Here is a 22285-nt window from a genome sequence, read left to right as displayed (position 1 = left end):
TGGTATAAAACATTGTGAGAAACGGCACCCTCTGAAGTGCCATAGTTTTTGAGAAAGAAGTAATTTTCCACGAATTTGATTTCGAGACCTCAAGTTTAGAACTTGCGGTCTTGAAATCAAGCATCTAAAAGCACACAACTTTGTGTGACAAGGGTGTTTTTTTCTTTCATAGGATCTCCAAACTCCAACGACCAGTCGAGCTCAAATTTTCACAGGCTTGTTATTTTGTGCATATGATGAGATACACCAAGTGAGAAGACTGGTCTTTGACAATTACCAATAGTGTCCACTGTCTTTAAATCTGATGACTGCTTTTTCAGAATATTTAGTTTCACTAGCTGTCAAACCATGGTCAAACACAGACTTCAAGAGAAAATGTTCCTTGCAAAAGTCATGCTAACAAGGTATATTTGATTAAGATTTGTCAAATTAAACTGTAGAGTCTTTAGTCAATGAACAAGATCCCATCTTACATCCCTTTGAGCACTTACTGTTTACAGTGGAGGGATTGGGTTTCGGTGCATGATAAAAGCATTTGAAATAAATTATCTGTCACAAAGTTTGTCTGACATTTACCCAAACACCCAAGTGTCTTTTACCATATCCGAAAAAAACCCTTAAATCTGTGGCAAATCAACATCCAATAATTGGACTTGGATAGGCAGGGATGAGAAGTAATTCCTAACCAAAAAAAATCTGAAACTAGGGTCCAAATTTTATACTGGTTTACTGAAATGATTGCATTTCTGCCATTTGGTAATCCTTTGAGGTTCAAGAAGCTTCTGGGAACAACATCCTTAGTGCTAGAGAAGTAGATCAGAGAAGCAGGATTTATTTACATTGGAAGGAAATAACGGCGCTTTTTTATATCTGAATTCAGGTCAAATTCTGGAATTTCTCAGCCCTGTGTAAGATTGGTACGTCTCTTCCAATGATAGACAATTGTTATTTGGGCCTGCAGTTCCAAAGCCTGTAAAAAACAGACAACCTGCTAGAAAGGATTTAGGCAGTTGGGGTTCAAAATCCTTGCAGGTTGACAGGTTTTGTCCCTTTTTACAACATAAGAATGTGTTCAACAAATCAAAGTACTCAGCCAGGTCCAAATTTCAAGAAGCTGTTCAAAAGAAGTCAACAAATTTGTCTGCTGAGCAAAAATTAGCAGGAGGCCAGTCACAAACAATAATACATAACATAGTGTTTTGGCTGGTAACCTGGTTCAGCTATTAGGCAAGATTTGTCTGTGCTAAGCAGTTTTTTGTGCCTAATGGTTTGATGACAATGGGCCCCTGAGCAATTATGATAAGATTAAATCCTGTAATCCCAAAAATTTCATGCAGATAAATTTTCCCAATCCTGTATCCAAAGAAATTCATGCAGATAAATGTTCCCAATTACAACACCCCGACTTAGGTCCATTTGTCAAAACACCTACTGAACATGTGCATAACTTATCTCTTACATGTACGTTTAAAAAATAAACCAATAAACTAATGTATGTTGGTACACTTTTGGTGAAACATCCATTACTTTGGGGAGGCATGATATTTGGTCCTTGGAAAAAAGTAAGAATATTTTATTGTGTACAAATGGTTTTATATTAATAGACTTTTGAGGCTGTTTAATCACATTTTTTCCCAATGGTAAACAAAATCGGAAACTGGACGACTTAAGTAGGAAGAATATCATGCCTGTGAGGGGGAATAGACCAGAAATTTGACTACCCAAACTTGGACCTCAACAAATTCAATTTAATTACTTAGAACTGTGATATTCTCTTTTAACCGAATCCGTTAATTCATGAAATGTATATTTTACCAGAAGTGTACCTTGCTTTTGACAAGCAAAAAGACACAGACATGAAATATTTTTCAATCATAAAACTGGGTTTCGCATTCAAGATCCATCATAGGGAGGGAGAGACTGTTTTTACTGGCCAGTACAAATCACAGGGACAACAAAGAACAAAGACATTCTTCATTTCAACCCTCCCACTGTGTGACCATTCAATGCCAAGGCCGCAGTGGAAGGGTCTTAATATTGTACAATATATATCACTTTGGAGGGCAACCTTTCTGTGCTAACCAAAAGTTTCTGTGTCTAGAGAAATTTATCTCCCTCCCCTTTTTTTCCTGGAGCCTTGGTGAGTGTCTAAGATGAGCTGGAGACAGCAAGCTTCTTAAGGTGATCCATAAACACTTGTAAACTAACGTCATCAGTCAAGACTGGTGCTCCTCCCTCCTACAGAACACATACAAAAAAAAGTGCAGTTGAATACAAGCCATTTTTATACATTAAAAGGTATACTAAAAGTCAGACTGTGATTGGCCACATGAGGGCGCTACAGCAGTACCTTGACCAGAGCCCTATATTGGGAGAGTTACAACAATTTGCGATTAGAAGCCATTTTGTTCCCAAGAAATGCATGGGCGAACACGGAGTGCGAGACTAGTCTGCCCATTGGTTTGTGCTGCATTTGGAGACAACATGACGTCCAGCAACCACGTGACCAAAGAAAACTGGATCCCTCCATGTTGCAACTCTCCTAATACACAGCTCTGACCCTGAGCAAAACTGAACTGTTTCCTTTGGGTTGCATTGTCGCTGGATGCCATTTTCAGCCCAAATGCAGCACAACCCAATGTGCAGTATAGTCTGGAACCCTGTATGCACACATGCACAGCAATGGCTTAGTGTCACAACTCTCTACCCTCAGCTAAGCATAACCATGAAATGAGAAAGTTGCTAAAAAGTTTGCCAGTCAGGACACAAAATGGCTCCTGTTTCTTCATTGTAGTTCTGAAGTTTAGAAAGAGTTAGAACAAGGAGCTTTAAAAAAAAAATATATATATATAAAGAAAGTTGAAATGAAACTGACCTGTCCCCAAGCATACATGTTGTTGTGCGTCTGTGACGGGTTGACCCTACATAGTAAGAAACGAGCCTGTAGGCAAAATAATAAACAATTAACAACAAGGTACAAACTCAGTGTAAATTTACAATTATTGATACACAAAACTTGCTATGGATACATTCTGAAGGAAGTTGTTTTTAAATAGGCCTACCAAATGCAAATTAGTTACTGTAAGATAAAATATTCCTCATACATATTCATACGTATGCAGTTACTGTTAATTATAAGATATACATCATCTGATATATTTATAGGCAACAGTTACAGTTGGAGACAAAGATACCTCATACATATTCATAAGTATGACGGTTAAAATTAATAAGATATACCTCGTACATATTTATAGGTACATACATGTGTACATGTACTATTTGATAAAAATACACCTCATACATATTCATAAGTAAATATGGCAAAACAATTGGTTAACTGGTTAAACTGGCATAGCTGCCAGCAACATTACATAGTTAATGGGGAAAACAACAATACACACGGGGTACGGTCAATCAAATAAATATATGAAATATTGGAAACTGACAAATACAATCAAAAGAGCTTCAACACATGTTCATGTAATTGGGTCACTGCTGGATAAAAATATACATCATACATATTCATAAGTACATGTGGCAGTCAAACTGACATAACTGCAGCCAACCATTAATAAAGTAATATACAGGAAAATCAACAATACAAATGGGGTATGGTCAATCCAATATTGTATGAAGTTATTGGAAAGTGACAATTACAATCAAAGACCACCAATACATGTAATTTGGTAGACACCATCCATGGCTGACTCAAATCAACCACAGAGGGACTGAGGAACAGTAGGGAATACTGTAAAGGAACAGACAAACTTATAAGCAAACAAAGGAAGAGAAGATTCAACAATGGTGAAATTACATTGACTTGAAGTTTTATGCACATTTTGAAAAATGAACAGATTGGGAGGGAAAAAGACAAGAATAACACTGAATAATCGGCTCACAGATTACATTATTAAAGTAAAGTTATAAAAAAAGCATGAAAATAGGGAAGGAAAAAAGACAAGAATAACACTGAATATCGGCTCACAGATTACATTATAAAGTAAAGTTATAAAAACAGCATGAAAATTAATAGATAGGGAAGGAAAAAAAGACAAGAATAACACTGAATATTATAAAGTAAAGTTATAAAACAACATGAAAATTAATAAATAGGGAAGGAAAAAAGACAAGAATAACACTGAATATTCAGCTCACAGATTACATTATAAAGTAAAGTTATAAAAACAGCATGAAAATGAATAGATAGGGAAGGAAAAAAGACAATAATAACACTGAATATTTAGATCACAGATTACATTATAAAGTAAAGTTATAAAAACAGCATGAAAATGAATAGATAGGTAAGGAAAAAAGACAAGAATAACACTGAATATTTAGATCACAGATTACATTATAAAGTAAAGTTATAAAAACAGCATGAAAATGAATAGATAGGTAAGGAAAAAAGACAAGAATAACACTGAATATTCAGCTCACAGACTACATTATAAAGTAAAGTAAAATTTTGCCTAGCACTCTGAGCAAAATACACTGTGCTGCCCAGCACAGGATTCCCCCAGATTGCACTTCAGCAATGATAGCTCCATATATTAACATGAATAATGTTGTTACACCTCTCGCCCTTGGTGGACTAAATTTGATTTAGAGCCCACCACTAAAATTGGTCTAGCTCCAACACTGGTGACAACGTGTCCCTGGTGACAGTTGATTAAGGTCGATAGCCAAATTCAATTTAAAGTGTAGCCCTCAACCTGAAGTGGCCCTCTGGCCTTGTGAGTTGGGCGATCTCATGAAGAAAGAAAAATAATACACAATAGGAAAGTTACGTACCTGGCTGCTGTTTTGCTCACAGTCGATGTATCGAGGCATCGGGAATCGCTTCTGAAGGATCTCCTGAGAGTCATCCTTGGGGGCCTTCAAGAACTGTCGGAACATCTCGTGATCGGGATGATCTTGGTACCCTTCTCGCCTCCAGGTAGAGATGGTCTGGGTTGGGACAGAGGACGGACAATGATGATCAAAACTATGACAATAATAACTTGATTTATATAACGTCAAACTACAAAAGGATGCAAGGAGAAAAGAAAGACCAAAGTGATGTTGACAACCAGCTACAGTTTAATATCGGTGTGTATGGGTAAAACCAAAAGGAAAGTTCTTTATCCCCGATGCAAATTTAAAATCTATTAAATGATTGCAGTACCCCCTGCTGAAACATGAACTGCCTCTAGCCATCGGGCAATCTCGGTGGTCTAGTTGTTGTGACACTGCTCTAAAATTGCAAAGGTCGTGGGTTAGACTCGTAGCCGAGTAATAAATGCCTGTGATTTTTTTTCAGCATTCAGTATTTTTCCAGCAGGGTTCATCAGAGCTACGTTTTTAAAGACCTGGACACTATTGGTAATTGTCAAAGACCAGTCTTCTCACTTGGTGTACATGTATCTCAACAAAAGCATAAAGGAACGAACCTGTGAACATTTGAGCTTAATTGGTCGTCGAAAGTGCGAGATAAAAATGGAAGAAAAAAACACCCTTGTCACACCATGGTCACACAAAGTTGTAGGCTTTCAGATGCTTGATTTCGAGACCTCAAATTCTAAATCTGAGGTCTCGAAATCAAATTCATGGAAAATTACTTCTTTCTCGAAAACTACATCACTTCAGAAGGAGCTGTCTCTCACAATGTTTTATAATTTCAACCTCTCCCCATTACTCGTAATCAAGAAAGGTTTTATGATAATAATTATTTTGAGTAATTACCAATAGTGTCCCCTGCCTTTAAAGGATGAGATTTGAGACCTATATCCTTACATAGCAAAATGGGGATAGTGTAACTCACCTCTCCATGAAAGATGACAATCTGGAAGAAGGTGTCCATGAGAAGGATACGATCTGGGAGGATACTGCTTGTATCTAACAACACCGGCTAAAACAGAATAACAAACATAAGGACACAAAGTGAGCCAACAATTGCAATGTTAATTTTTCATTTCTCTTTACTTTAGCATATTTTCATTAAATATCCAATGGGAGTTGAATTATATGAGCTTAACAGAGAGTAAAATTACATTAAAAATTTACAAATACAAATATAAAGTGTAAACAAATATTGAAAAATAAATTGTTAAAAGAATATAGATTTACAAGAAATAAGACAACAACATACATAAATGGTATTAAACAAAGTCAATTGCACAGTCATGACAATGCTATAAACAGAGTAATAATTGAAGAATCTTACCTCGGTCTTCTCGAATGAGTATGAGAAGAGGACGGGTTGCACCATGATCAGACTCTGTGTCAGATCCTCCCTCATCAACATCAGGCGGTAGTACGACGTCTCGTCAGGACTGTTGTTGAACACTTGCAGGAACTGAGAACGCCGTAGGTGGAACATGAACTGTGGACAAGAAAATAAACAGAAGAAACTGCCATTTATTGATAATGCATCAGGGTAACAAACAAAAAACCACTGGATTCTGGGAAAGTACTTGTGTATGGGTTAAAGATGCTATGTCAGATTTTTGGCCGATTTGACCCTAAAATTTTGATTTAAAATTCAATGGGTGTTTTGATGAAGTCAAAAAAGTTACAAGCTTTCATTTGAGCCATTGCTCGAAAAAGTCTGCCAATTATTAGTAGCAGTGAAATAAAGTGCTCAAAATTGGCTTTTGTCGGGATCCCGACAATATATCACGTGACCAACTCTTATGTGTTTTATAAGAAACGTTTAAAATTTTTGTCATGGTTCCTGACCATTAAAAGTAAAAGTTAAACTTTTTTTCGTTAGAGCGTGTGATACGCTTTGAAATACCATTCACTCAAACAAATCTATTTTTTAACGTTTGGGGCCAAAAATCTGACATAGCATCTTTAAAGGCACTGGAGACTATTGGTTATTACTCATGTTACTCAAAATATTTGTAAGCTCAAAATTTGTTATCGATCAATGGAGAGCTGTTTAAAACAATGTGAGAAACGGCTCTCTCTGAAGTTTTTTTAGAAAGAGTTAATTTCTCACTCATATATCAAGACTTCAGGCCTGAAGCCCTTTGTAGGCATACGAAAGCACACACTATTGTCCAACAAGGGTGTTTTTTCTTTTACTAAAGAAAAGTGTCAAGTGCTTTTAAACACAAACAAATTCTTTATCCCAATGCAAATTCAACATCTGTTAAAGGGAAGGTACACGTTTGGTAATTGTCAAAGACCAGTCTTCTCACTTGGTGTATCCCATCATAACCATAAAATAACAAGCCTGTGAAAATTTGGGCTCAATTGGTCATCGAAGTTGCGAGACAATGATGAAAGAAAAACACCCTTGTTGGACGAAATTGTGTGCTTTCAGATAAGAATAACAGACTTCTAGCTAGAAGCCTTTTATTATTTTAGTGAGAATCTACCTCTTTCTCAAAAACTACGCTACTTCAGAGGGAGTCATTTCCCACAATGTTTTATACTATCAACAGCTCTCCAATGCTCGTTACCAAGTCAGTTTTTAAGTTAATATTTGTTTTGAGTAATTACCAAACGTGTACCTTCCCTTTAAACATCTGACAAACACTTTGCACTCTAATTTAAACCCCTGATCTCCTGAGCACTAACGTCACATACATTATTAGTAACGCCAACGTGACCCTCCTCACGACAGCGAAGCCGGCTTCGCCATCGGCAGGGTAACGCCATCGCAACTAATACATTATCATTTTGCCCAGTACATCATCAATTTCATCAGTTGAAAATTACCGGAAAACATGTCTGCTGCCACCAAGTGTTCAAAAGTGTCCATTCAGAGGCCCCCTTCCAGAGGAGGTTTAAGACTAGACTGGGCAAGGATAAAGACGGATAAAGACAGGAATCTGCTATTCAGATCCAGTGATTCCATCGGATACAATGATATCATTGGATAAACGTGCGGTGACATGGGATGAGCTTTCCAAAGATGCCCAATGTACAATCCTATCATGTCCTAGATAGAATTTGACTGCGTATCTCTATGTAGAATGAATGTATACATGTAGGTCAAAGGTGAAAGTACACGCAGGTCTGGAGGCCGTCTCTGGCATTATTCATGAGCATGTGTAACGTCAGATGTTCAGGCTAGTTTAAGACACCCTCAGTGCCATTAAAAACACTCTCTTTTGGACACCCCTCCCCGAACATTTGATTTTTAAAAATTATATTTGGTATTACCTGTAAAAGGTTTGAGTTACATGTATATTTGTCTTTCATGTCATTGTACTCCTACTTCAGTACTGTGTAAACACCCGTTAATGGGGGTTATAATCACACGCATGTAATAAATAAACAATTACTTATTGAAATGAGTAGAATAGATACTACATGTATCATCATCTCCAAATTGATGTACAGTCGGAACAAACACAAACAAAGAGCATTTTAAAAGAAATGAGGCCAAATCTTAGTGAAGGTTAATCAGCCATCATGCCATCATGACTAATGATAAATGGACTGGGAAAACAGTCGGCCACTTTTACATACACCTCTTGTATAAAGATTGTTTGAAGCTTTGCATGGTGTGGATAACTAGAAAGAAACAATAAATAAATAAATAGTAAACTTGCGGGTACAACCATTTGTAAAACTTTTTTGTGGTTGTGTTGGCTCTGAGAAGAGCTGTTTAGTCTTGACACTTCTTGAAAAATCTTTAAGTCTATGGGAGACTTTTGAAAGGGCACCAAGGCCAATCCCAGTGCAACATGAGCCATAACTTCCATTGGAAAATCTTAATGTCTATGAGCAACTTTTGAAGGGGCACCAAGGCAAAGACAAGGGCAACAGAAACCATCTTCCATTGGAATATCTTCAAGTCTATTGGGCTACTTTTGAAATAGCAACAAGGCCAAGACCAGGGCAACATGAACCATAACTTCCATTGGAATATCTTAATGTCTATGGGCTACTTTTGAAGGGACATCAAGGCCAAGACCAGGGCAACATGAACCATAACTTCTTAAGGAATATCTTAAAGTCTATGGGTAACTTTTGAAGGGGCACCAAGGCCAAGACCAGGGCAACAGAAACCATCTTCCATTGGAATATCTTCAAGGCTATTGGCTACTTTTGAAATAGCAACAAGGCCAAGACCAGGGCAACATGAACCATAACTTCCATTGGAATATCTTAATGTCTATGGGCTACTTTTGAAGGGACATCAAGGCCAAGACCAGGGCAACATGAACCATAACTTCTTAAGGAATATCTTAAAGTCTATGGGTAACTTTTGAAGGGGCACCAAGGCCAAGACCAGGGCAACAGAAACCATCTTCCATTGGAATATCTTCAAGTCTATGGGCTACTTTTGAAATAGCAACAAGGCCAAGACCAGGGCAACATGAACAAAAAATTCCATTGGAATATCTTAATGTCTATGGGCTACTTTTGAAGGGACATCAAGGCCAAGACCAGGGCAACATGAACCATAACTTCCATTGGAATATCTTAATGTCTATGGGTTACTCTTGAAGGGGCACCAAGGCCAAGACCAGGGCAACATAAACCATCTTCCATTGGAATATCTTCAAGTCTATTGGCTACTTTTGAAATAGCAACAAGGCCAAGACCAGGGCAACATGAACCATAACTTCCATTGGAATATTTTAAAGTCTATGGGCAACTTTTCAAGGGACATCAAGGCCAAGACCAGGGCAACAGAAACCATAACTTCCATTGGAATATCTTAATGTCTATGGGCTACTTTTGAAGGGGCAACAAGGCCAAGACCAAGGCAACAGAAACCATCTTCCATTGGAATATCTTAATGTCTATTGGCTACTTTTGAAATAGCAACAAGGCCAAGACCAGGGCAACATGAACCATAACTTCCATTGGAATATCGTAATGTCTATGGGCTACTTTTGAAGGGGCAACAAGGCCAAGACCAGGGCAACAGAAACCATCTTCCATTGGAATATCTTAATGTCTATGGGCTACTTTTGAAGGGGCCACAAAGCCAAGACCAGGGCAACAGAAACCATGGCCTTGTGGTCTCAGTGTAACTCCAGGCTTGGGATAGTCTGTTGCTAAGTTACATGATTCGGTGAATTCACAACAACACATATCATGTGGCACAGACTCAACCAATACGAAGGCATGTATGCAGGATGCATGATACAGCAAAACGTTTGATCATGTTGTTGTTTGATAAAAGCAACTCAGTCCCATAGGACCAGATATGGAGCCATAGAATTAATCAGTTGGTTACATCAGAGGACCGGCGGTAATAAAAACCAAGCATGTAAATATGCACTGGAGCCCAAACACAGCTTTTTTATGACACACTAATGAACTTGTTGTAGGACATCAGATACATTCCACCCACCAGCACCGATAAAATTACAAAAAAACGGGTCGTGATGATGGGCTTTGTGCTTAGGTAAACAGGGACCAAGATTCGTGTGGTACTTTAATTAACTGGAGCATTGTTTATAGTCCCCTGCCACAGAGCAACATATGTGCACAAAGTGGATCATTAAAGGGAAGGTACACGTTTGGTAATTGTCAAAGACCAGTCTTCTCACTTGGTGTATCCCATCATAACCATAAAATAACAAGCCTGTGAAAATTTGGGCTCAATTGGTCATCAAAGTTGCGAGAAAATGATGAAAGAAAAACACCCTTGTTGGACAAATTTCAGATAGGAATAAAAGACTTCTAGCTAGAAGTCTTTTATTATTTAAGTGAAAATATTACCTCTTTCTCAAAAACTACATTACTTCAGAGGGAGTCTTTCCCACAATGTTTTATACTATCAACAGCTCTCCAATGCTCGTTACCAAGTCAGTATGTAAGTTAATATTTGTTTTGAGTAATTACCAAACGTGTACCTTCCCTTTAATAGATATCGCCCCCAACACAAAGAGATACAAAAACCTTTAACCATTAGGTGTTTGTGAACAAACAAAGACATGATAGCATGGGATAGAAGATGTGGAGAAAACAAACTGAATTTGAAGCTCAGACTTTTGCATTCAGGCTTGAATTTTGGCCTTTGGAAAAAAGTAAGACAAAATAGTACATTTATAGTGGGCATTTACTTAGTTTGCATGGTATCTAATAACCGTTTTTGCTGACCTTTTGAGGGCATACAGATCAAAAATCAGACAAAAGTAGGATGAATATCATGTTTGCATTTTCAACTGAAAGCTATAGGATTGAAAAGGGTTGCAAAAACATCTTATGCAAATGAAAAAGAAACGATGCAATTTCTTACAAAATTGCCCGGTACTCTACTGAGACTTGGTGAGGCTCAAGAGTAAAAACATCTTCTTCATTTTCTTCTTTTTGAAGCTAATTTCCTGAAGTGTGTTTTAGTTCAAGGAGTGACACCAACTTGTTTGTCACAGGAAGTTGGCTCAATGGAAGAGCTACATGTACTGGTGTGTTCGGTGTTTACTCTTCCTTTAAAAGCCCCATTGACTGTGGTCATAAGTAATTGGGAGACCTTTCTTGGTCTTGTCATAGTAACATGTACATGACTTCCCTTAGTAATAAGACAGTGCTTTTTGTAATGGGAGTTAAAGGAACACGTTGCCTTGGATCGGTCGAGTTGGTCTTTGAAAATCGTTCTGTAACCGTTTGTTGTAAAATGTATATGGTTAGAAAGATATTGTAAAAGTAGAATACAATGATCTACATAAATATGTCTCGAAATTGCGTGGTTTTCTTTTTACTCTGTCGACTAACACGGTCGGCCATTTATGGGAGTCAAAATTTTAGACTCCAATAAATGGCCGACCGTGATAGTTCGCGACGTAAAAGGAAACCCGTGGAATTTCGAGTGATACTTGTGTGGATCATTATATTCTACTTTTAAAACATCTTTCTAACCATATGCATTTCATAACAAACGATTTTAAACGCTTTAAATAGACCAACTCGTCCGATCCAAGGCAACGTGTTCCTTTAAAACTTTAGGTCCTTAACATTTTGAAATGCACACCAAACTCAGGAATCGGGGAATAGAAGCAGCTTGCTGTCTGCTTCTAGATCGACTGCAACAATGAGTATAGTGAATGTAATGTATGCATTTGAAGGAAAGTAGACCTTTGGTTTTTTGGAATCATTTGAATGTTTCAATCCGATATAAATGCACGTTATACAATAAAACTAACCCGTGAAAAAAAGGGGTCGTTTTTTTTTATAGATATCGGTGAAAATTCGGAGCGAATATGTCCACGCAGGAAGACTAATCCCTAATAGGAATACACAATCTGAGAAGCATTACAGCAATAATGCTTCTTGTATTCAAGTTTGGGGGACAAAATCCTTTTCCTTAAAGGATTTGGGTACCTTTTCAAAATGTCCATAGATTTACATTAAACTTACAGGGTTTGAAGATAATGATAGTGGAAAGCTTCCCTTCAAGTTTTACTTACTGAGGTGCTGTAGTTTTTGAGAAATGAGTAAAACAATGTCATGAAAATACGTTTGTAAATGATTAAAATAATTTTCGTCTCATGAGACGAAAATTATTTTCATGACATTGTTTTACTCATTTCCCAACGACTACAGCACCTCAGCACGTAATATTTTCAGGGAAGCTTTCTACTATCATTATCTTCAAACTGTGTAAGTTTAGTGTAAATCTGTGGACATTGTGTTTTTTGTCCTACAAAAGTTACATAGACCTTTTAAATATGATATGATATCCTTTTCTAAAACTGCAGAATTTCAAATTGAAATGTTTCTATAAATGCATTATATTATCCAAAGTTGCTGTACTTCTTGTACCAAGTAAGTTTATATTGCCATTGATTTTCAGAGTCATTACCAAACGTATACAGATCCTTTAAGCGAATTGATATAGAAGTTGTGTCGTACAGGCGTTTATTTATTTAATTTTTCAATTTGCTTTTTGTTCACCTGTGGGTACATGGTGAAGTTCTCAGCAAAGCGGAAGGAGTTTGGGTCGTCCTTGTGATATTCCCCAAACTTCTGGCAGAGTCTGATGAGCATGCGGTCCAGCCAGCGTAGGACGTCCGGTCCCTCCTCGTTCTCCGCCCGGTAGACGGCGATGCGAGCCATCAGGACGGCCGCAGCTTCCTGGTCAAAGCCAGCCGCTATGTGCTGGATGTTGATGGCGGCATCGGCCCAACTGCAGAAGACAGAAATCAAGGAAAGTCAGTGGAAAGCAATGTTTGGAATCACAATTCTAGAATATAAAACAAAATTACTTAAAAGGCACAGGAAATGTTTGGTAATTACATGTACTCAAAGTATATGTTAGCATAACATAGCAAAACTTGGTTATGTGCAACGGAGAGCTGTTGATAGTACATAAAACATTGGGAGAAACGGCTCCCTATGAAGTATTGTACTTTTTGAGAAAGAGGTCTTCTCTAACTAGTTCTTTCATTATTTTCTTGCAACTTTGACAACCAATTGAGCCCAAATTATGTTGACGTGTACACCCAGTGGGAATGCAGTGCCTTTAAGGACCCAGTTTTATAGAGTCGTCAGACGGACATTTTTTAATAACACTGTTAGTTAAGCTTGGGCGATATCGATTTATTTTATTCACGATATATCGCCGACAATATATCGCGATATTCGATATAATCGCGATTAATGAAATTTGACATCATCCGTCTTAAAACTCCAAGTGAAAGTTGTAGAAGAGATAGTCATAGCATAAGAGAGGTGTTCTAATGACCTATTCTTCTGGTTTTACTCCAAACCTATGGGGTGCAAGATGTCTCAGCTAGCAAATACATCGCGATATTTAATCGATAAAGCGATATATCACGATTATCGCGATATATCGATATTTCGATTAAAACCAAATCCATCCGATATCGAAGTCGTGTCCAAATTAATATCGTGATATTCGATAATATCGTGATATTGCCGAAGCTTACTGTTAGTCAACAGTCACAAAGTTCAAACTTTTATCAAAGTCTTGTAAACTGAACAAATTGGGACCTACTATTTTATGCTAACACCAATTTACTTAAAGTGTGCCCTTGAATTCCCCCCCACAAAGAAATAAAATAAAAAATAAATCATCTCAATTCATGAATTGGCCATATATTCCAGGACCTAAAAACCAACAATAAATCAGATTATGCACTTGAAAAAAGGGTCAATAAATTTACCTGTGACAAGTGCTGGTGAATTTGTTCCCAAAATTGAAAGGCAATATTTTTGTCATCTGTGACTACTATTCAAAACTTAGTCAATTATATACCAAAGGGAAGGCATTCACACTTGTAGTACAGTTGCAATTTGGATAATTTCTATCAAAATAATTTTCAGACTGGCACTCCACAGCTTATAATCATGAGAGAGGGGAAGGGTATATGAAAATATACAAGGATATGAATAAGGGATAGACAACTATTGCTGGTTGTCCAAATGGGAATCAGTCTGTCCAAGTGAGAACTGGCTGTCCAAATAGGAAGCAGAGTATCCAAATGGGAAATCCGAAACAACGGTAGTTGTCCAAATGTTAACTAGTCTGTCCAAGTGAGAACGGCTGTCCAAATAGGAAGCAGAGTGTCTAAATGGGAAATCGGAAACTACAGTAGTTGTCCAAATGGGAACCAGTCTGTCCAAGTGAGAACCGGCTATCCAAATAGGAAGCAAGTGGGGGGGGGATTCAAATGGAAAACTAGTTGTCCAAATGGGGAGTACTGTTTCCGAATGGGAAACTTGTTGTCGAAACTGAACTTATTTTTTTATAATAATAATAATATAATTAATAATAGTGACATCAAAGTCTTATATAGCGCACATAACTACCACACAAGGTACTCAAGGCGCTGAGTATATACAAACTTTCAGAAAAAAATAATGTTATTGCAGTGATGAATTCTGAGACCCAATTATTTAGCACCTTATAAGGGTTTACAAGGTGCTACGGCGCATACAGTAGCCACAGCCAGGAACACCGGGGCGAACCCCCTTCTCTTTTCGACTAAGAGCACTGGGTTCTTTTACATGCGTTACAGAACACATGGGACCAACGGCTTTAGGTCCCAACCAAAGAATGAAGCAATGATTGAATATGAAGTTACTGAGAATCACCCTGTGAAGCAAAGCTTTCTTAAAAAAAAAACTCAACTAAACACTAAAAAAAACACAAAAAAAAAACCACTCTAATTTTAATTAATAAAAGACCAAGCTTGTGCAAACACACAATCAATAAGCCTTTTCCCCAAGTAGGGAAGAAACAAAGACATTGGTACATACTTTCTGGCGAGTGTGGTGACTCGGACACGTCGCTGACCGCTTGAATGTTGATACTGAGTGACAAACTGGACACTGCCTCGACCACCCTGGGGTATAGGTGCGTTGTGCTGTACATCAAGTAAAAAGGCAACGGAAGCAAAATTAGCATCAATTATCAGGCATGACATTTGGTACTTGGGGGGAAAAAGTAGGAACGTTTTATTGAGTACAATAGATTACCTACATGTACATGTTCATGGTGTAGGCTTTATTATTAAGCCCGGTTCATACTTTCTACGAGTGGGAAGCATAGTGTTAGCCAGAGGGGTGTCTGGGTGTCTTTTGGGCACCCTGTTTTTAATTTGGACACCCTGTTTCATCTGTCATTTACATGCAAACTTATTGTAAGTGAACAATTTGGACACCCAGTTTTAAAATTTCCAGCAAATTTGGACACCCTTTTACCAAATCCTGGCTAAAACCTTGGTGGGAAGGCGCAGCGAATGTTGACATCACAGATTCGCAACGAATATTTCGCAGCAGTTCAACTCTGCTCAATTCACTTGCAAATATAGCTGTGAAAGGAAGGTTGTGACGTCATATTCACATCAAATTTGCTTCGCGTTCGCATAAGCAGGAAGTATGAACCGGGCTTTAGACATTTCAGGCTATTTATTCAAAAAAAAATTTTGAATGGGCAAAACAAAAATTAGAAATCAGACCATTGAAGAAAAACATTTAAAAATGGTGTTGTAGTACTTGTAATCATTTATCTTTAATGCTTTCTCCAGAAGACGATCAGAGCATACTAATCGAAATGTCGAGTTGAAACCAACTGTTCTTTTCAGAACCACCCCAACTCATTAAAGATAGTCATAACATGGTGTTACCGCAAACCTTTCCATATCGTATTTCGACCATACAAAGTTTCAAACCCTACTCATTTATATTTGTATTATAAGAGTAGTTTTATTTTCTTTACTTTCCTTGTTCAAATAATAAAGATCTCGTTCACAAAATATTTCTAGTCCATTGAAAGTTTAGAGCTACAAGGCCTGTGGTCCTGCAGGGATTTCTTCAGATAATATTATATTTATAATGATAACAATAACAACTGAGCACTCAAGATAATATTCAAACGTGGTTTCTTCCGTTAATGGTACTGTTTACCTCTGGAACTCTCTGTCTCAAAGTCTAAGAGATACACATGACATTTCTCACTTCCAAAACTCCCTTAAAACACATCTTTTCAGACTGGCCTTTGAACACATTGAAGATTTTCTTTTATTGACCTGAACCGGCGCCTTTGAATGTTTTTACAGAGATAGTGCGCCTTACAAATGCTGTGTTTATTATTATTATTATTATTATTAAGGTTTATCACTCATAACTGGTCAATCAAGAACCCAAAGATTTTACTTTCAATTTTTGTCTACAAAGAAATGAATTGCATACAGGGAGAGGGAGGTGGGGGTATGTATGTTTCTGGGGGGGGGGGAGAGGAGGTGGACTGTGTAATACAATTTCATGTGTAGGCATTTACAGGAGTATTGACTCTTGTCCAGTTTCTACACAATTCACTCCGTTTTAAAAGTTTTCAAGCTCATTTTACAATGATTTGAAGAATATATCTAGGTGCAAACTAAAACTAAAAAGATGAATATATTTTTTATAACTGCTGAACAAAAATTCTTTATTCATACTTTTTGCAATCCTACAAATATGATACCAGCACTTTTATTAGTTAGGTCTACACATTATATATGCATGTATTGTTAAAAAAACAAAACATTCAATCAACTTTCCAGCTTTTATTTGTATCATTCCGTCGTCGTTTATAAACCATCATGTTACTTTTTACAAGGACCTCTCACCATTTCAAAAGCAGTGATTAAAAACGGATTGCTTCTCTGAACGCATCAGAGCTCCCCTGGGACCGACAGCCTTTAGCCAGTATTTTTCCCATCTCTCTCAAGTCATGCATAGCATTTTCAATCACCCTTGTAATTACATTTGCATATGTATGAGCACCTCGGCCAATCGGCAACGACGAAGCGTGACTCTAATGTACCTCTGACCAATCACACTCTGCCATACTTGAATATTCATTAAAAGCTGAACTGACACATAACACAGTTGCATATTATGCAAACAGTGGACGTGGTGCAGTGGTTGATGATAAGCACAGAACCAGTGTACAAACTTGTACCGACCGATCGCAGTAAATGTTTTGAGGGGTGCAATTAATTCCTTAAAGTCAATGGATCCTTGTGATATATATCTCAGTTATTAATAAATGTGTGCTATCTCTAACCACAGGTACGTACACATTTTTAAAACTCGATCTTTATTCATTGTATCATTCATGATATTTGGTCCTTCGAAAAGTAGGCAAATTTGATTGAGTACAACTGGGCTGAACTACATGGTGTGGGTTTTATTAGACTTTTTATGCTATGTAGCGTCGACTGACATTTCTTCAGATTTTTCCCAAGGGATTGGGGGAAGGCATAATATTATTTGTGTTCATGAAACTGCTTTTTGTATTATACACTGATTTTTTTCTTTTCTTCAGGTGATGATATAGCCGACTACACCTTCACCGAAATGAGCAGAAAACAATTAACGGTAAGGAAACATTCTGGAAACCAAAGCCAGCATAAAATCCTGCAAGATCTCTAAAAAAATATATCTTTCAGATTGCCTGACACTTGACAGAGCGATATATTGTTACCCACTGACTGAAGCCAGAACTCAATGCATCATCACAGAGACCTTAGCACTTCCAATGTCTCTTTCAGTCGCACATTTACACACCCAGCGTATACTACAAGCCCAGTGCCGATCATAAAGTCATGTTTCACCACTTACAGTGTCTAAACGGGGACGAACGTAATTGAATTGTCGACAGATGACAAATGACTGGGACAAGAGAAGAGCTGCCAAGAATGGATATTAGGAGTTAGTCTTGAACCTTGGATAATACTGGTGCTTGGTATGCGAGGACGGAACACTACCAAAGCTGGGTTGAGTTAGACTGGATTTATATATAATTACATCGGTGGCATAGCGTGGCTTTGTCCTGCGGTTGTAGTTCCTGTAAGGAATTGCCAGCAGGACGGTGACTCAAAGTTCCATGGTGGAGTTTGGGTTTTTCCTTCTGGGAGTGTACATAAACATTGCACAATTGGGACTGTAAATCAAATGGTGAATCCACAGGTAAGTCTATTATAATGTTAGCTTCCGTTTGTCTTACTTTAAGCAGCAATTTCCTACGGTAAAATGTGTTTTACTTTGGCTGACACTACAGTAAAGTTAAACTACTGCCCTTAAGTAGATGTACGGCAGACTTTGTATGTGCGCGTGTGTTTTGCTGTTGCAATGCACACATTATATAGTTTCTTTCAAAATGGGAGGCTACAAGTTTCAAATGTTAGCTTCCTTTTGTTTACGCTAAGCAGAGATTTCCAACAGTAAACATGTTTTACTATTGTCGATAGTAAAGTTTAACTACTGCACATAAGTACATGCATGTATAATTTGTGAGCGCGTCTACCCGTTGAAACATCTGAGGACTTTAACAAAAGGGATCCGGGTGTTTGACATAGTGGGCCGGATAGATAAAAACTAGCAATTACTTATCAAGTTAAAGGTTCAGCATTAGCAAGAAGACTGAAAAGTCAAAGATCAGGCATGAACATTTTGCTCACTGGATTACCTTTCACTTATAGACATATAAATAAAAACGACATTTTACTAACATACTGTCGCAATTACTTGTATTTTTACAAGCTACTGCATGAGGAGCTTGAGATTTTACTCGAACAACAGTGTTGCATATATATGGCTCGGTATCGGGTCAGTATTAAAGGGTTATTTTTCCCTTGGTCTAATGATCCAACGATAAATGTTACTTATAAATTTGTTGTGTACTTTAATTGCTCTAAAAGAACCGATCTCTGGAGCGCCGGCGTGGAGAGGCTGGCTGTTTCCTCATCATAGCCACTGCCGCCATCAAAAATTTGACTAAGTGGAAACTGCCCTGCCTGCATTTCAGTTAATCGCTATTGATCAGCGAGTCGATGCCTCTATTGTTATACTCCTGAATACCCCGCTATTGTGCTTTTCTCTGACCATTTACTAATCCGTTCAAGTAAATGGTGTTTTTCCAGTAAAAGGTTATTTATAGAGATTTGAGCAAATTCTCATGCCTGATCTTAAACTTATCGACATATTGCTAATGCTGGCCTTTATACGGCCCAGTATCTTGTGAAACTATCAGGTAATAGTAAAATGTCGGTTTTATTTACATCTCAATAAGAAGAGTCCCTCAAGCATTGATTTAACCGACTAGTTCGACCAATTGCTAGCAATATTAAGGCTTACTTTTATTTATAAGAATTTAAGTAAAAGACTAGTAAAAGCAAATGCTAGTTTTTATTTATCTGGCCCAGTGAGGACGTCCTCGTGTACAAATCCAATGGTGGACAGCGTTAAAGGTCCAAACAATGGGAAAACAAAGAGAAGTCCTCGATTAGCGGGATTCAAAAACATGTGCCATGTGTACATTTATTTAGTATACGCTGTATATCAAAATGGGAAGCAGTCATTGACTAACTGACCAAATAATAACTGTCAAACTTCCTCTTTTTAAATTAAGTTAAAGGGAAATAGTCCATTGTTTTCTAAAGAGTAAATTCATCCTCTAGTTTTTAATAAACACACCGTAGAACCAACCGATGATAATTCCTTCAAATTTGGACCCAGTATGTGTTGTGCGGTGGAAACTTTTGCAAATTCAAAAATTGGGCCTGGTTGGGCTGCTTTTGATTGCAGCAATCAAAATAAGTAATGATGGAGTGTAATGGGGGAGAAGTCACCCATTACAAATGTAAATAATTTGGGATTGACCAAAGAAAAGTGTACTATATGTATAGTGGGATTTGAACCATCGACCTGCGGTTTAACAAGCCGGCACTCATGTACAATGTATCTAGCCCTATGTTGGCAGTCTCCCTATCTTTTCAACATCTTTATATTAAAGGCAGTGGACACTATTGGTAATTACTCAAAATAGTTATCACCATAAAACCTCACTTGCTAACGAGTAATGGGGAGCTGTTGATGATATAAAACACTGTGAGAAATGGCTCCCTCTGAAGTGACATAGTTTTTGAGAAAGAAGTAATTTTCCACAAACTTGATTTCGAGACGTCAACTTTAGAATTTGAGGTCTCAAAATCAAGCATCTGAAAGCACACAACTTCGTGTGACAAGGGTGTTTTGTTCTTTCATAGTTATCTTGCAACGCCGACGACCGATTGAGCTCAAATTTTCACAGGTTTGTTATTTTATGCGTTTGTGAAGATACACCAAGTGAGAAGACTGGTCTTTCACAAATACCAAAGGTGTCCAGTGTCTTTAAAAAGGGATGCTTTCCAATAGTGAACCAACCAAAACTGACGGCAGAATGAATTTTAACCAGCCAGTGCTCTTACTGGCATGTGGTAAACGAACCACTGTTAAAGAGTATGCTGCATGGATTAAAGAAGTACTGGTGCAAAGCAAATATGGCTCATCAATCAAATGTGATGCCTTAATTAAATAAAAATACTGAAAATTAAATAAAAATACTGAAAATGTTACTTTAGACTTGGTGGGAAATAATTAATTATGGCGCTTCAGTGACCATGGTGTATTAACTGTCAGTAAAGGCCCACACATGTCTTATCTTGCTGAATTCCCCCCCCCCCCAGAGGACTGGAATAAAGGAACCGATCACATCTTTGACAGTCCATTTAAAATTTCTTTTAAAGAGATTTTTAATTAAAGTTCCCCAAAGAGTGCATGAAAATTGAAAAAATCTGTTTGATTACTTGCAGTCTAATTATATTGTATTAACGGTGCACCGACAATTTGTTGAAGCATCTGGCCGGGCAACTTCCATTACATGCAGTTGACCTACTCAATATTTACAGCACGGTGCAGGACCACCTTCAAAATAAATTGAACAAGGTTTGAAATTAATTGAACAAGGTTTAAATTTATCTTCTCAACTAGAACGGCATGGAGTACTCAAGCCACAACAGCTGTGTACGGACAACAAGAATTTCTATTCCACTGTTTCGAATAGAGAAAAACTGACAGCCCATTTGACAAAGTACGGGTGTTATTTGGAAGTTTGCTATCTTGTGCGTTGGACGCGACTCCTAGTGACCACTGCCCAGCCCTTACATGTCCATGTAGTCAAGTGGTTAATCTGCAGAACTTGCAATCCCATTGAGCTCACATTGCGATTTAAACATGGTTCAGAAATCTTAAATTATCACTGTCTACACTCAGACGGTAGTAGTAGCAAAAGATCAGATTTTCATCATCACCATACATAGATCAAATTGGTAACCTTGTTCTGGTTAGCATAATTTTGATGTGCTTTGTTTGCTTAAGCACATGAAGCAGCTCTATGAAATTGGGCCGAGGAATCAACTCCTCAGATAAAAAGCTTCCTGGAATTCTACAAACGAATGGTTCAAAACGAATCATTATCCTGCTCCTCTGTTCCCTTTGATCTGATCATTCTGACAACATCACAGAATGTACATGTGACCAGGTACTTTGGCTGGTAACCTTATTCTAGTAAGCAAAACTATGATGTGCTTAGCTACAAACAATTTGCTTAGGCAGCTCTAGGACATTGGGCCCAGGAATCAACTCCTCAGATAAAAAGCTTCCTAGAATTCTACAGACGAGTGGTTCAGAACAAATTATTATCCTGCTTTTTTCCCCTTTGATCTGATCATTCTGACAGCATCACAGATTGTACATGTGACATGGCTGGTAACCTTCATCTAGTAAGCATAACTATGATGTGCTTAGCTAAAAAAAACATTGCTTAAAGTAGCTCTAGGATATTGGGCCAAAGGAATCAACTCCTCAGATAAAAAGCTTCCCAGAATTCTACAGACGAGTGGTTCAAGACAAATCAACATCCTTCTCCTCTCATCAGATTATACTTTCCTGACAACATCCCACGCTGGTGAGCCCCTGGCGGACAGGCTAGCATTGCAATAAATGTTTCAATTAGACTAGAAGGTGATAAATGAGGGTTCCATGTTGGCAGTGTCCCTGT

General features: G+C 37.8%; 1 protein-coding gene across 2 annotated transcripts in view; it reads right to left on the bottom strand.

The window, feature by feature from the left end:
- Positions 1-979: 979 nt before the first annotated feature.
- Positions 980-22285, bottom strand: part of LOC139945511 (protein transport protein Sec23A-like) — a 59164-nt gene continuing 37858 nt past the window's right edge. For both annotated transcript variants that reach the window (XM_071942893.1, XM_071942885.1), the window contains exons 12-18: positions 15178-15284; positions 12850-13081; positions 6206-6364; positions 5804-5890; positions 4795-4950; positions 2876-2941; positions 980-2238 (exon numbers count right to left, since the gene is read on the bottom strand). In XM_071942893.1, coding sequence (XP_071798994.1) covers positions 2149-2238; positions 2876-2941; positions 4795-4950; positions 5804-5890; positions 6206-6364; positions 12850-13081; positions 15178-15284 — 897 coding nt within the window. In that variant the 3' untranslated portion in view covers positions 980-2148. The remainder of the gene's footprint in view (positions 2239-2875; positions 2942-4794; positions 4951-5803; positions 5891-6205; positions 6365-12849; positions 13082-15177; positions 15285-22285) is intronic.

The sequence above is a fragment of the Asterias amurensis genome, chromosome 1, assembly GCF_032118995.1.
Source record: "Asterias amurensis chromosome 1, ASM3211899v1".
Classification (NCBI taxonomy): domain Eukaryota; kingdom Metazoa; phylum Echinodermata; class Asteroidea; order Forcipulatida; family Asteriidae; genus Asterias; species Asterias amurensis.
Note: the sequence above shows the minus strand (reverse complement) of the source record. Positions and strands in the feature narration are given on the sequence as shown.